Genomic DNA, 16,203 nt, shown 5'->3' with positions numbered 1-16,203 from the left:
TCTCACTTAAAAAGATGAGAGGCTTGTAATTGTCATCATAGGTGTACCTCAACTATGAGAGACAAAATGTGGAAACAAATCCAGACAATCACATTGTCTGATTTTTGAAAGAATTTATTTGCAAATTATGGTGGAAAATAAGTATTTGGTCACCTAAAAACTAGAAGATTTCTGGCTCTCACAGACCTGTATCTTCTTCTTTAAGAGGCTCCTCTGTCCTACACTCATTACCTGTATTAATGGCACCTGTTTGAACTTGTTATCAGTATAAAAGACACCTGTCCACAACCTCAAACAGTCACACTCCAAACTCCACTATGGTGAAGACCAAAGAGCTGTCGAAAGACACCAGAAACAAAATTGTAGACCTGCACCAGGCTGGGAAGACTGAATCTGCAACAGGCAAGCAGCTTGGTGTGAGGAAATCAACTGTGGGAGCAATAATTAGAAAATGGAAGACATACAAGACCACTGATAATCTCCCTCGATCTGGGGCTCCACACAAGATCTCACCCCGCGGGGTCAAAATGATCACAAGAATGGTGAGCAAAAATCCCAGAACCACACAGGGGGACCTAGTGAATGACCTGCAGAGAGCTGGGACCAACATAACAAAGGCTACCATCAGTAACACACTACGCCGCCAGGGACTCAGATCCTGCAGTGTCAGACGTGTCCCCCAGCTTAAGCCAGTACATGTCCGGGCCCATCAGAGGTTTGCTAGAGAGCATTTGGATGATCCAGAAGAGGATTGGGAGAATGTCATATGGTCAGATGAAACCAAAGTAGAACTGTTTGGTAGAAACACAACTTGTCGTGTTTGGAGGAGAGAGAATGCTGAGTTGCAACCATAGAACACCATACCTACTGTGAAGCATGGGGGTGGCAACATCATGCTTTGGGGCTGTTTCTCTGCAAAGGGAACAGGATGACTGATCCGTGTACATGAAAGAATGAATGGGGCCATGTATCGTGAGATTTTGAGTGCAAACCTCCTCCCATCACCCATCAGCAAGGGCATTGAAGATGAAATGTGGCTGGGTCTTTCAGCATGACAATGATCCCAAACACACCGCCCAGGCAATGAAATAAACAAGGAGAAGGAGGCGCCTCTGGGTGCAGACGTTTAAAACAATTTATTAAAACAAAGCAACAAGTGATATAGCACTCCCATTTACGTGGTCAATATTAGGCATAAAAGTGTCCCAGATCAATCCAGGGGGTTCGTGGAGTCATTTCATCTCTGCTGGTAGATGTAGGGGTCTGGGCAGTCTCAAGGCGCTGGATGTGCTCGGCCGAGCAGTAGAGACAGGCACCAGAGCGAGGCTTGAATGGCAGCCGATCCAGTCGAGGGATGATGACGTCACACGATATGCGACGCGTTTCCTAAGCTGGCACGCCGTGAATGGTGTGACGGCGGCGCTCCTTTGTCAAGCTGATTGGCTGGGAGCTAGACAGGATGTTTTTATGCAAGACAGTGATGGGGAGGAGAGCGGAAGAGGGGGTGGTGAGGAAGGGGGGAGTGACCAATGGTGTGGAAGTGTCAGCAATGTATGAAAACGGGAAGAGACACAGCATGAGGGAAATGGAACGATGAACAAAAGGGGGAAGAGAATAAGGGGAAGGAAGACAAAGTAATGAAAGTGATGTGGACAACATGTAAGTGAATATAGAAGAAGATATAGAGAGAGAAAAGCAAAATAAAAGATAGAATGGCAAAGATAGAGGTGGAAGAGTCGACTGTAAAATAAACACGACTGAAGCAGCATGTGTATAAGATAATGAGAATATGAGAAGGATGCACCATGATTGTATGTGTCTTGGTTAGACTAAGAAAAAAACATGGATAGACACATATATACACAGGCATGTGTATATGGAAACCATATAGCATGTGCTGCATGTCCGTTGGCGGGTCAAGTCAAATTAATATCTGGGTTATAGAGTAGAAGAAGAAAGTGACCAAATAAGAATGTATGGCATGTATAAATACGGGTGGGTGGTATATGCATATACTGATGCGTATCCACACAGATGATGCGGCAAAAGAGGGGAAGGGGGGGAAAGAAAGGGTATATATGCCTACATATATATATATATATATATATATATATATATATATATATATATATATACACACACATACTTCCACATGTATGTGTATGTATACGTGAGAGGGAGGGGAAAGGGAGGGCAAAGCCAGAAGAAGGGGGGGGGAGGAAGGGGGAGGGGGGAGGGGGATAGGGAGAGGGGGGAGGGGAAAAAACAGGAGAGTAATAGGAGGTGAAGGAAGGGGAGGGGGGGGGGAAACAAGAACCACTGTGTGCATTTCTACACATAGAGTCCAAGTCAAAGTGAAGAGGAGGTGGCATGTCTACATATTATCAACATATATGTAGGACAATAAAAACACATGATAAAAAAATTAAATAAAAAGCCTCGTTTCACAATAAAACACAGAATGGAAGTCTCATGAATGGCAACTGATAAAGAATATTATGAGAACAGTAGTGATGATGTTAAAATCAATAGGATAGTGGGAATACATAGGAGGATGGAAAAACAAGAACCCTATTGGCTAATGTAATATAAATCTCACAAAATGGTGGAAGTTTCGATACATTCGTTTATTCCCCCGGGTGAGAGGACATCTAGACGATAGATCCAATAGGTCTCTCTCGCACATAATTTTTTGAACCTTTCGGCAGGGGAGAGAGACCTAGGGATCTGTTCAATGACCCAAACTGATAGTCCAATGGTGGAGCCCTTGTGGGCTGTGGCGAAGTGTTTCGGTACACTGTGGGGGTCAGTGCCCCCCTCAATGTATCTCCTGTGTTCCCCAAATCGTTGTCTCAGGGGCCGGATGGTACGGCCAACATATATGAGACCACATGGGCAAATCAAGCCATACACAACATAATCGGATGAACAGTTATAGAAATCTTTGAGGGTGTATGTCTGGCCTTTGGTGGAAAAGGATTTTTGGCTGTGGTGGACAAAATGGCAAGTCTTGCACAATTTTTTTCGACATTGGAACATCCCTACTAGAGGGATGAGTGGGGTGATGGGTGGGAAAGCTGGGGTAGTCTTGAGTTTACTGGGGGAAATTTTGTTTCTGAGGTTAGGGGCCCTACGATAGGTAACCTGAGAGTGCGTGGGGAGGATGGATCTGAGGTGGAGATCTTGTTGGAGAATATCCCAATTTTTTCGGAGAATCTTCTCCATCCTGTTGTGCTGAGAATGGAAGGTGGTGATGAACCTGATGGGGCAATGGGTGGGGGGGTGTATTATTGCGTGTGGGTTTTACGTGAAGGTATAAGTTATAAGCAGTCTCCACTAAGTCTTCCGGATATCCTTTTTCAAAAAACTTCTTTTTGAGGTGAGTACTGGCATCAACATAGTCTGCTTTTCTGGTGCTTTTCTGGTGCAATTCTGTCTCAATCTACAGAATTGACCTTTTGGGATATTTTTGATCCACGGCGGATAGTGGCAACTTGTCGTGTCTTAATTCCAGATCTAGAAAAGCTAGAGAGGTCTGGTTGCTGTCGTATGTAAAAGATAATCCGTACTTGTAGCTGTAAATAGAAGTCATCGTTAAAAGTGACTTCTATGATGAAGGTGGCCTGACGGGGATTGATAAGTGGATCTTGCGAGAGGAAGTACTCAAGGGCCATAATGCCAAAATCGTGGGGAATAGAGGTGTACAGGGAACTTACGTCTAAAGATAGCCAAGAGTACGTGGGTTCCCAACGGTATGGTGAAAGTTGTTCCATGAGGTGTGTCCCATCACGTATGTAAGACTGAAGTTGGTGTACCAGGGGTTGTAAGTATCTGTCAACATATAGGCTGAAGCCTGAAGTGATGCTGTCCATGGAGGCCACAATTGGCCTGCCTGGGGGATTATGCTGGTTTTTGTGAATCTTCGGTAGGTGGTAAAAGTAAGGGATGGAATAGAATTGTTTACGGAAGAAGAGGCTTTCTGTCTTGGAAATGATATTATCACCAAGGGCTGTCGAGATAAGGAGTTCAGCTTCTGAAGTAAATTCATTGGTGGGATCTTTGGAGAGTTTTGTGTAGGTGGTGTGGTCTGACAGAAGCCTTTCAGCCTCAATGATGTAGTCGATTTTGTTTTGGAGTATAATACCACCTCCTTTATCAGCAGGCTTGATAATGAGGTCTTCTACTAGAATGAATTGTTGTAAAGATCTGGTTTCAGATGATGAGAGGTTGTGGGATATGGAGGTGGATGTGGTGTTGCAAAGTTTGGTCATGTCAGAGAAGACCACTCTGTAAAAACTTTCTATGTAAGGCCCTTTGGAGTGTGTGGGGAAAAAGACGGATTTGGGCTTCAAATCAGAATGTATAATTGGTGGGGATGTGGAGAGATGTTGTGTGAGTAATCTAGACAAATCGTCTTCTGTACATGGGATGTCGTCTGTAGTGTATGTAATGTCCAAACAATCATAGTCGTTGATGTCAGGAGTGTTGTCGGGGTCTATAGGTGTAGGGTGAGACGAGGTGGTGTCAACCTGTGAGATGGGGATTTGTAGATCTTTTTTAGCTTTTTGGATATTAAAATGTCTCTGGAGGGTTAGGTTCCTAATATAACAATTTAGATCTTTAAAAAGCAGAAAAGGATTAGGCCTATTAATAGGAGCAAAATTTAAGCCATGGCTGAGAAGTGCCCTGTCGGCAGAGGACAAGATATGGTTGGACAGATTGAAGATTTTTACCGTTTTTTTGGGTTCTGTGTGTAAGTTGGTTCGTCTAGTTCGTCCCCCTCGGCGACCTCTTCTGTGAGTTTTCTTTTTCTGGATGTGATTATCGGAGGGGGACTGGACACTAAAAAAGTATCCTGGGAAGAGGTCTGGGATAAGTCAACAGGGATATGACATCCTGTGGTGTGGGAAGAAGGGGCAGGTGGGTCGGTTTGGAGATTAACAATATCTCCTGTTAGAATATCTGAATGAGACTGTATATTATCTATTTGCGCAATAGGTGTATACGGAGAACCGGTGGTACCATTGGTGAGGCCAACATTGGTGGCCTGACTAGATGAGTCTGTGGGTGTGGGATTATGTCTATTGTAAAAGAGGGTTAGAGAAGTAATAAGTTCTCTATTTTTTTGTAAATACTTTCTTGGGTATTTTTGATTTAAATCCAGTTGTTTATTGCTTTTCTTCCATGTAGGAGTGGGGTGATGACTGACCGGGGGGTGTGGGCCAGGTGTATGGGAAGACGGTTGAGTTCTTGAGGGTATAGGGAGTGTTTTTGATCTCTGAGGTATACTGAGTTGTATACTCATAAGGGGAGGAGGGTAGGAAGTAGAAGCAGGGGGTGGTAAACTCATGAGAGGTGGGGGGCCTGAAGCAGAGGGAGACAGATGACGGGATGCTTTTTTATCTAAAACCTGAGTAGGTAATGTATGGGAAAAAGTAGTGTGGGGTTTTTTGTTCCACGTGAAAATTTTGTCGGAGCTGTAGTCGTCTAAATCCCTCCTGAATTTTCCCATTTTAGAGCTTACAAGAGAATCCTCATCTCTTTTGGTGTTACTCTGGAGAATATTCAACCATACATGAGGGATGATGGTGGATGTAGTTTTTATATCGTTTATGATGGAGAGTATTTGATCATACAATTTATCAAATCTGTTTTTTCTATGGGATATGAGAATTCCCATCCATTTAGCCGTACAAAATTCGGCTAGACTGGCCCATTCCTTAACGTGTTCTGTACTTAAAAAGGCAGGACTTTCTTTTAAAATTCTGAGGCCTCTGGGTGAAATCCGAGTTTGGGTATACTGTTCCAGAAAGAATTGATCCCACCATTGTTGATTGGCGGATTGTATTAATCTTTCGAGTTGTTTAAACTTGCCGCAAAGGTGCGATCTGGTTTTACCCGCAAGTGTGGCTTCCTTAGAAAAAGTGACCTGAAGCAAACTAGAAAAAATTTTATCTAAAATCTTGTACCTATGGTCATCTATGATAGCTGGAAGATCCATGGTATACAATGTAAAAAAAAAAAGATGATAAAATTAGAAAAAAAGAGAAAAAGGAAACTGGGATGGGAAAAGATGGGGGGAGGGGCGAGACTCAGATAAGTTTTTGGCCAAATACAACTGTATGTATGTGTATGTGTGTGTGTGCGTGGAATCATGCGTACACACACATATGCACATCCGTAGGATAACAATCAATATGCAGCACGAGTAGGCATTTCAAAATTCAACAATGTAACAAGTATTCGGCGCAAGTAATGACAGCTATATCCAGATAACAGTAATGTGCAAAGATGAGTTTTAAAAAAAAGCATCCTGTCATCTGTCTCCCTCTGCTTCAGGCCCCCCACCTCTCATGAGTTTACCACCCCCTGCTTCTACTTCCTACCCTCCTCCCCTTATGAATATACAACTCAGTATACCTCAGAGATCAAAAACACTCCCTATACCCTCAAGAACTCGACCGTCTTCCCATACACCTGGCCCACACCCCCCGGTCAGTCATCACCCCACTCCTACATGGAAGAAAAGCAATAAACAACTGGATTTAAATAAAAAATACCCAAGAAAGTATTTACAAAAAAATAGAGAACTTATTACTTCTCTAACCCTCTTTTACAATAGACATAATCCCACACCCACAGACTCATCTAGTCAGGCCACCAATGTTGGCCTCACCAATGGTACCACCGGTTCTCCGTATACACCTATTGCGCAAATAGATAATATACAGTCTCATTCAGATATTCTAACAGGAGATATTGTTAATCTCCAAACCGACCCACCTGCCCCTTCTTCCCACACCACAGGATGTCATATCCCTGTTGACTTATCCCAGACCTCTTCCCAGGATACTTTTTTAGTGTCCAGTCCCCCTCCGATAATCACATCCAGAAAAAGAAAACTCACAGAAGAGGTCACCGAGGGGGACGAACTAGACGAACCAACTTACACACAGAACCCAAAAAAACGGTAAAAATCTTCAATCTGTCCAACCATATCTTGTCCTCTGCCGACATGGCACTTCTCAGCCGTGGCTTAAATTTTGCTCCTATTAATAGGCCTAATCCTTTTCTACTTTTTAAAGATCTAAATTGTTATATTAGGAACCTAACCCTCCAGAGACATTTTAATATCCAAAAAGCTAAAAAAGATCTACAAATCCCCATCTCACAGGTTAACACCACCTCGTCTCACCCTACACCTATAGACCCCGACAACACTCCTGACATCAACGACTATGATTGTTTGGACATTACATACACTACAGACGACATCCCATGTACAGAAGACGATTTGTCTAGATTACTCACACAACATCTCTCCACATCCCCACCAATCATACATTCTGATTTGAAGCCCAAATCCGTCTTTTTCCCCACACACTCCAAAGGGCCTTACATAGAAAGTTTTTACAGAGTGGTCTTCTCTGACATGACCAAACTTTGCAACACCACATCCACCTCCATATCCCACAACCTCTCATCATCTGAAACCAGATCTTTACAACAATTCATTCTAGCAGAAGACCTCATTATCAAGCCTGCTGATAAAGGAGGTGGTATTATACTCCAAAACAAAATCGACTACATCATTGAGGCTGAAAGGCTTCTGTCAGACCACACCACCTACACAAAACTCTCCAAAGATCCCACCAATGAATTTACTTCAGAAGCTGAACTCCTTATCTCGACAGCCCTTGGTGATAATATCATTTCCAAGACAGAAAGCCTCTTCTTCCGTAAACAATTCTATTCCATCCCTTACTTTTACCACCTACCGAAGATTCACAAAAACCAGCATAATCCCCCAGGCAGGCCAACTGTGGCCTCCATGGACAGCATCACTTCAGGCTTCAGCCTATATGTTGACAGATACTTACAACCCCTGGTACACCAACTTCAGTCTTACATACGTGATGGGACACACCTCATGGAACAACTTTCACCATACCGTTGGGAACCCACGTACTCTTGGCTATCTTTAGACGTAAGTTCCCTGTACACCTCTATTCCCCACGATTTTGGCATTATGGCCCTCGAGTACTTCCTCTCGCAAGATCCACTTATCAATCCCCGTCAGGCCACCTTCATCATAGAAGCCACCAGGTTTTGTCTCACACACAACTATTTCACTTTTAACGGTGACTTCTATTTACAGCTACAAGTACGGATTATCTTTTACATACGACAGCAACCAGACCTCTCTAGCTTTTCTAGATCTGGAATTAAGACACGACAACCATGAAATATATGCCAAAAACTACACCAAGCCCACTAGTGGCAACTCATACCTTCATTTTAAGAGTTGCCACTATCCGCCGTGGATCAAAAATATCCCAAAAGGTCAATTCTGTAGATTGAGACAGAATTGCACCAGAAAAGCAGACTATGTTGATGCCAGTACTCACCTCAAAAAGAAGTTTTTTGAAAAAGGATATCCGGAAGACTTAGTGGAGACTGCTTATAACTTATACCTTCACGTAAAACCCACACGCAATAATACACCCCCCACCCATTCCCCCATCAGGTTCATCACCACCTTCCATTCTCAGCACAACAGGATGGAGAAGATTCTCCGAAAACATTGGGATATTCTCCAACAAGATCCCCACCTCAGATCCATCCTCCCCACGCACCCTCAGGTTACCTATAGTAGGGCCCCTAACCTTAAAAACAAAATTGCCCCAGTAAACTCAAGACTACCCCGGCTTTCCCACCCATCACCCCACTCATCCCTCTAGTAGGGATGTTCCAATGTCGAAAAAAATTGTGCAAGACTTGCCATTTTGTCCACCACGGCCAAAAATCCTTTTCCACCAAAGGCCAGACATACACCCTCAAAGATTTCTATAACTGTTCATCCGATTATGTTGTGTATGGCTTGATTTGCCCATGTGGTCTCATATATGTTGGCCGTACCATCCGGCCCCTGAGACAACGATTTGGGGAACACAGGAGATACATTGAGGGGGGCACTGACCCCCACAGTGTACCGAAACACTTCGCCACAGCCCACAAGGGCTCCACCATTGGACTATCAGTTTGGGTCACTGAACAGATCCCTAGGTCTCTCTCCCCTGCCGAAAGGTTCAAAAAATTATGTGCGAGAGAGACCTATTGGATCTATCGTCTAGATGTCCTCTCGCCCGGGGGAATAAACGAATGTATCGAAACTTCCACCATTTTGTGAGATTTATATTACATTAGCCAATAGGGTTCTTGTTTTTCCATCCTCCTATGTATTCCCACTATCCTATTGATTTTAACATCATCACTACTGTTCTCATAATATTCTTTATCAGTTGCCATTCATGAGACTTCCATTCTGTGTTTTATTGTGAAACGAGGCTTTTTATTTAATTTTTTTATCATGTGTTTTTATTGTCCTACATATATGTTGATAATATGTAGACATGCCACCTCCTCTTCACTTTGACTTGGACTCTATGTGTAGAAATGGACACAGTGGTTCTTGTTTCCCCCCCCCCCCTCCCCTTCCTTCACCTCCTATTACTCTCCTGTTTTTTCCCCTCCCCCCTCTCCCTATCCCCCCTCTCCCTATCCCCCTCCCCCTTCCTCCCCCCCCCTTCTTCTGGCTTTGCCCTCCCTTTCCCCTCCCTCTCACGTATACATACACATACATGTGGAAGTATGTGTGTATATATATATATATATATATATATATATATATATATATATATATATATATATATATATATGTAGGCATATATACCTCCTTCTTTCCCTTTCTTTCCCCCCCTTCCCCTCTTTTGCCGCATCATCTGTGTGGATACGCATCAGTATATGCATATACCACCCACCCGTATTTATACATGCCATACATTCTTATTTGGTCACTTTCTTCTTCTACTCTATAACCCAGATATTAATTTGACTTGACCCGCCAACGGACATGCAGCACATGCTATATGGTTTCCATATACACATGCCTGTGTATATATGTGTCTATCCATGTTTTTTTCTTAGTCTAACCAAGACACATACAATCATGGTGCATCCTTCTCTTATTCTCATTATCTTATACACATGCTGCTTCAGTCGTGTTTATTTTACAGTCGACTCTTCCACCTCTATCTTTGCCATTCTATCTTTTATTTTGCTTTTCTCTCTCTATATCTTCTTCTATATTCATTTACATGTTGTCCACATCACTTTCATTACTTTGTCTTCCTTCCCCTTATTCTCTTCCCCCCTTTGTGCATCGTTCCCCGTTCCATTCCCCTCATGCTGTGTCTCTTCCCGTTTTCATACATTGCTGACACTTCCACACCATTGGTCACTCCCCCCTTCCTCACCACCCCCTCTTCCGCTCTCCTCCCCATCACTGTCTTGCATAAAAACATCCTGTCTAGCTCCCAGCCAATCAGCTTGACAAAGGAGCGCCGCCGTCACACCATTCACGGCGTGCCAGCTTAGGAAACGCGTCGCATATCGTGTGACGTCATCATCCCTCGACTGGATCGGCTGCCATTCAAGCCTCGCTCTGGTGCCTGTCTCTACTGCTCGGCCGAGCACATCCAGCGCCTTGAGACTGCCCAGACCCCTACATCTACCAGCAGAGATGAAATGACTCCACGAACCCCCTGGATTGATCTGGGACACTTTTATGCCTAATATTGACCACGTAAATGTGAGTGCTATACCACTTGTTGCTTTGTTTTAATAAATTGTTTTAAACATCTGCACCCAGAGGTGCCTCCTTCTCCTTGTTTTTTGCAGTACCTTTGGGATAATGGCTTTCACTCCCTCCGGAAGGCTGCCCTAAATGTGGACTCTACACATAACTTCTGCCCCCTTCACTTACTGTGTTACATTATGGACTCAGTTCTCATGCTAAACTTATGAGATATATATATACATATGTTTTTAAAACTCATCTTTGCACATTACTGTTATCTGGATATAGCTGTCATTACTTGCGCCGAATACTTGTTACATCGCCCAGGCAATGAAGGAGTGGCTTCGTAAGAAGCATTTCAAGGTCCTGGAGCGGCCTAGCCAGTCTCCAGATCTCAACCCCATAGAAAACCTTTGGAGGGAGATGAAAGTCCATGTTGCCCAGCGACAACCCCAAAACATCACTGCTCTAGAGGAGATCTGCATGGTGGAATGGGCCAACATGCCAGCAACAGTGTGTGACAACCTTGTGAAGACTTATGCCACATACACACGGTCGGACTTTTTGACAACAAAGGTCCGACGGTCTTGCCGACGGACTTTCGACAGAGTTACAGCGGACTTTCGATGGACTCTCTAACGACCGGACTTGCCTACACACGATCACCCCAAAGTCCGACGTATTCGTACGTGATGATGTACGACTGGACTAAAATAAGGAAGGTGATAGCCAGTAGCCAATAGCTGCCCTAGCGTAGTTTTTTATCCGTCGGACTAGCATACAGACGAGCGGATTTTTCGACCAGACTCGAGTCCGTCGGAAAGATTTGAAGCATGTTCCAAATCTAAAATCTGTCAGATTTTCGACCGAAAAAGTCCGCTGCAGGTCGAAAAAGCCGCCCATACATGGTCGAATTGTCCGCCGGACTCGGTCCGTCGGACCAGTCCGGTCGAAAAGTCCGCTCGTGTGTACGCAGCTTTACAGAAAACGTTTGACCTCTGTCATTGCCAACAAAGGATATATAACAAAGTATTGAGATGAACTTTTGATATTGACCAAATACTTATTTTCCACCATAATTTGCAAATAAATTCTTTCAAAAATCAGACAATGTGATTGTCTGGATTTGTTTCGACATTTTGTCTCTCATAGTTGAGGTATACCTATGATGACAATTACAGGCCTCTCTCATCTTTTTAAGTGGGAGAACTTGCACAATTGGTGGCTGACTAAATACATTTTTGCCCCACTGTATATAATGAATAATATTTAAAAAAAGCATTAATGAATGAACTATTAGGAGAATAATCTTTTTGGTGATATTTCCAAAATTCTACCATGCACAAATTACTACATACATGTCTGTAAGGTCTGTATAAAAACTGCATTTGAGCTGTTATTTGCAATTATGTGATGTCTTTTCACTTGTTAACCAGAATTCCAGGAAAATCCCTGCTCTGGATCACTGAATTCCATCCTGTATTTGAACAATGAATTTTACTCTTTCATAGTTTTTTTTTTTCAGTTAGGTAATGAATGATGTCATGGAGTCCATTGTAATAGTCACTGTATTTGTTTACATTCGGGAGTGATTTGTACCTGGATCTCTTCAATGCTGTGCACAATAAACATGTCCTGCAGATCCTCTATTGCTCCATCCATCCAGTTATTGAATGGAGCAGCTCTTTTAGCAAACTCCAAGTAGAGCTGATCAATGGTTTCTAGGAGCTTCTCAACGCGCTAAAAAAAAAAAAAACACATACTAGTGTATTGCTTTTTCCAAACTTTGTATCTGCAGTAGCACACATAATAATTTTAACGTGTTTTGTAACTATGGTATTTGGATGTCATTTTTATTTACCTCAAGAGCATCTCTTCTTTTTTGTGTGAGGGTACCCAGAGTGTCCCACTGGTCACAGATTGCCTGACAGCGGCTGTTAACAGTGGCGGCATCATGATAGTCAAGTTCACTGTAGAGCAAAATGTTCAGTTTTAGTGAGTGACTAGAATTATAAACGAAAGCACAAATGACGTATATTGTGCAGTTTGTCAACAGAATAATCATAGCCGTTTTTGGTGCCCCATCTTTAACATACTCTTATTTATTATGTTGATGCAAACAATAGATCCTGTATATTTCATACCACCTTTAACAGGGTGACGCTTTTTATTCTGCAGTGCAATCAGCAGCATTGTAGGACAGGTCAGTTTTTATAGACATGTCGTTTTTTGGTGAACTTTAAATAGGCAATAACGTAAAGTCAAACTGCAGCTAACATGTTTAAAACACAGCAGTTTTTTTTCAAATTTTCTTTTGGAAAAAAAATGCATAAATGTTACAGTGAAAGAACAAGGGAATTAATATTGTCATACACTGATAGCTTGGGGAAATCTACAGTTACACTGAGTGAGGGGGGATGGTAATCTTGCTAAACTTTGGTCATTAGAGATATAACATATGGACCTGCTATATTGGGGTTACATGAGTTAGTTTACCAAAGGCAAATAAACTGTTCCCCTTGCAATGTAAGTTACACTACCTTGCTGGGAAAGTTGCACTGTGCAAAGTAATGAATAAGTGACGCTTGGTTGACGCCATCATTCAATCATGTGAAAGGTATTCTTTGCAAAGTGCAATTTCACTGCATTCACTAAGTTTTAGGAAAACTAGTTCAGTTGAACTAATATAAAAAAACTAAAAACGAATAGAAAACCTCCATAAACACAAAGCTATACCCACAGTTGCTCCAGAGGAAGGCAAAAAAAACCCAATAAAGCAGGATCCAATTTGCTCCAGCGGCAGGAAAACAATTCCTTCCTGCAACCTAAAGAGGCAATCATATATTCTACTGAACTGTCAAGAGTTAGTTCTTGAAGGTGTCTATTCCACATTTTCAGAGCTCTTACTGTGAAGGAGCCTTTCTGTATGTGGAGGTTAAATCTATTTTCCTCCAGGCATAAAGAGTGCCCCCTTGTCATCTGTAGTGATCTGAAAGTGAATACCTCAACGCCAAGTTCACTATATGGACCACTTATTTATTTATACAGTAGATGGTGATCATATCCCTCTTAATTGCCTCTTTTCAAGAGAACATAGATTGAGTTCAGCTAATCTTTTCTCAAACTGAGCTCCCTTATGTCTCTTATCATGTTAGTTGTCATTCTCTATACTATATCCAGTTCTCTGATATCCTTTTTGCGAACAGATGCCCAAAACTGAACTGCATATTCCAGATGAGGTATTAACAATAATTTAGGCAGGGGCAAAAATATGTCTCTTTCTCACTCTCTTTGGAGTTTATATATATTTTAATACAAGAAAGTGTGTTGCTAGCTTTAGAAACTGCAGCTTATCATTGCATGCTATTATTAAGTCTATAATCTATCATAACACCCAGATCCTTCTCAACCCCAGTTGTTCTCTTCCTAGAATTTATGATGCATGCATGTTTTTAGCCCAAAAGTGCATAGATTTACATTTATCAACATTGAACCTCATTTGCCACATAGTTGCCCAGATAAATAGTTCATTAAGTTTAGCTTGTAAGTTGGAGACATCCTGTAAAAAGATGCATCATATACTCACTTCAGTTCCTGGGCAATAGCAGCGATCTGCTCTACACGGTCCTGGTGGGCAGCAAGGTCACTCTCAAATGCTTCGTGTTTGCGTACTAAGGCACGGATCTCCATTAGAGAAGCTGATTCATAATCTCTCTGGGACAGCAGTTCCTCCTTTCCTGTATAGTGCACAAGGCACAGAGATTAGTGGACAAAAATCTACTAGGCTTTTTTTTTTTTTTTATTAAATCCATCAAACCTAAGGATTGCTAAATTGCAATACACTACATTTTTGTTTTTGGATTTAGATAACCTTCAAAGAATTATCCAGATTTAAAGAACTTGGCCTTTAATCTTTTTTATTGTCCACAAAAAAAATAAAAGCATGAAACTGCATTCAGATGGGAATGTAATATCCTTCGTTATGTCCTTTTTCTGGTTGAATAGTTGCCATAAACGTGGTTTCTTGCTTCTTCAGGAAGTTGCAATGTTTCTGCTCAAGAGCAGTGAAACCTCAGTATCAGTGATGTTAAAGTTGAACATTGTAGTTGGATATAGCATCATGATATCCATTTGATTAAATAGCTATTGTTAGATGAACGCTCTTCCCCTACCTCTGGTCCAGGACTCATGGAGAGAAGCCTTCTGCTTAAACTTCTCTGCCAGATGTTCCAATCTTTCCAGTCTCCTTATTTCCAGTAAAAGCCACTCTTCATAACCCTTTTCCACTTGCTCCAAACCTTTCCAAGCATTGGCAATATCCTATGGCAAAACAACTTAGTGAGAACTAAAAGTAAATGAAACAAATACATCACATTAAATACATTCCTTGTTTTCAGAGTCAGGGTGGTCAGAGTCCATTTTTAGAACCTCCGCCCGAAATTGGCTACTTTTTATTTTTCTCCAGGTGCTTACTTTGGCATTTGTTGGGTTTCTACATCTCATATAGAAATAAAGTACAAAGCAAATATTTTTAAAGTAAGTTATGTATCAGGATTATCCTGCAACTTAGAAACTGTAATGCCCCGTACACACGGTCGGATTTTCCGATGGAAAATGTCCGATCGGAGCGTGTTGTCGGAAATTCCGACCGTGTGTGGGCTCCATCGGACATTTTCCATCGGATTTTCCGACACACAAAGTTGGAGAGCAGGAGATAAAATTTTCCAACAACAAAATCCGTTGTCGGAAATTCCGATCGTGTGTACACAAATCCGACGGACAAAGTGCCACGCATGCTCAGAATAAATAAAGAGATGAAAGCTATTGGCCACTGACCCGTTTATAGTCCCGACGTATGTGTTTTACGTCACCGCGTTCAGAACGATCGGATTTTCCGACAACTTTGTGTGACCGTGTGTATGCAAGACAAGTTTGAGCCAACATCCGTCGGAAAAAATCCATGGATTTTGTTGTCGGAATGTCCGAACAAAGTCCGACCGTGTGTACGCCCTATAAAGCTAGAAATGCAGCCATTAGCATGCATTTTGGCTATGGCTACAGAAACTATTTAAGAATAAGATTTAGGCTTCCCAGAAATGTACTGCAGGACATTTTTGCTACCTTTTATATACATTGTTGCATGTAAATGAAGGTTTCAGTGATAAATACCTAAACATATGCTGATTTATGTGTTTTAATAACATAGGGGGTTATTTACTAAAGGCAAATCCACTTTGCACTACAAGTGCACTGCAAGTACTCTTGAAAGTGCACTGAAAGTGACCTTGGAAATAAAGTCGTTGTAGATCCGAGGGGGACATGCAAGGAAAATTTAAAAAAGCATTTTAGCTTGCACATGATTGGATGATAAAATCAGCAGAGCTTCCACTCATTTCAGATCTACCCCTTAGATTTAGAGCGACCGCACTTCCAAGTGCACTGCAAGTGCAGTCGCTCTAAATCTAAGGGGTAGATCTGAAATGAAATGAACTTGTAGTGCACAATTGATTTGCCTTTCGTAACTAACCCCCATATTGTACAAGTCTTTTGGTGCTCTTTATTTG

General features: G+C 42.1%; 1 protein-coding gene across 2 annotated transcripts in view; it reads right to left on the bottom strand.

The window, feature by feature from the left end:
• ACTN3 (actinin alpha 3) overlaps positions 1-16,203 on the bottom strand; it is a 128,772-nt gene that overhangs the window by 17,898 nt on the left and 94,671 nt on the right. For both annotated transcript variants that reach the window (XM_073605149.1, XM_073605150.1), the window contains exons 11-14: positions 14,812-14,959; positions 14,226-14,376; positions 12,501-12,609; positions 12,239-12,379 (exon numbers count right to left, since the gene is read on the bottom strand). In XM_073605149.1, the coding sequence (XP_073461250.1) occupies positions 12,239-12,379; positions 12,501-12,609; positions 14,226-14,376; positions 14,812-14,959 (549 nt within the window). The remainder of the gene's footprint in view (positions 1-12,238; positions 12,380-12,500; positions 12,610-14,225; positions 14,377-14,811; positions 14,960-16,203) is intronic.

Source organism: Aquarana catesbeiana, linkage group LG11 (genome assembly GCF_042186555.1).
Source record: "Aquarana catesbeiana isolate 2022-GZ linkage group LG11, ASM4218655v1, whole genome shotgun sequence".
Lineage (NCBI taxonomy): Eukaryota > Metazoa > Chordata > Amphibia > Anura > Ranidae > Aquarana > Aquarana catesbeiana.
This window is presented reverse-complemented; position numbering and strand designations above follow the sequence as displayed.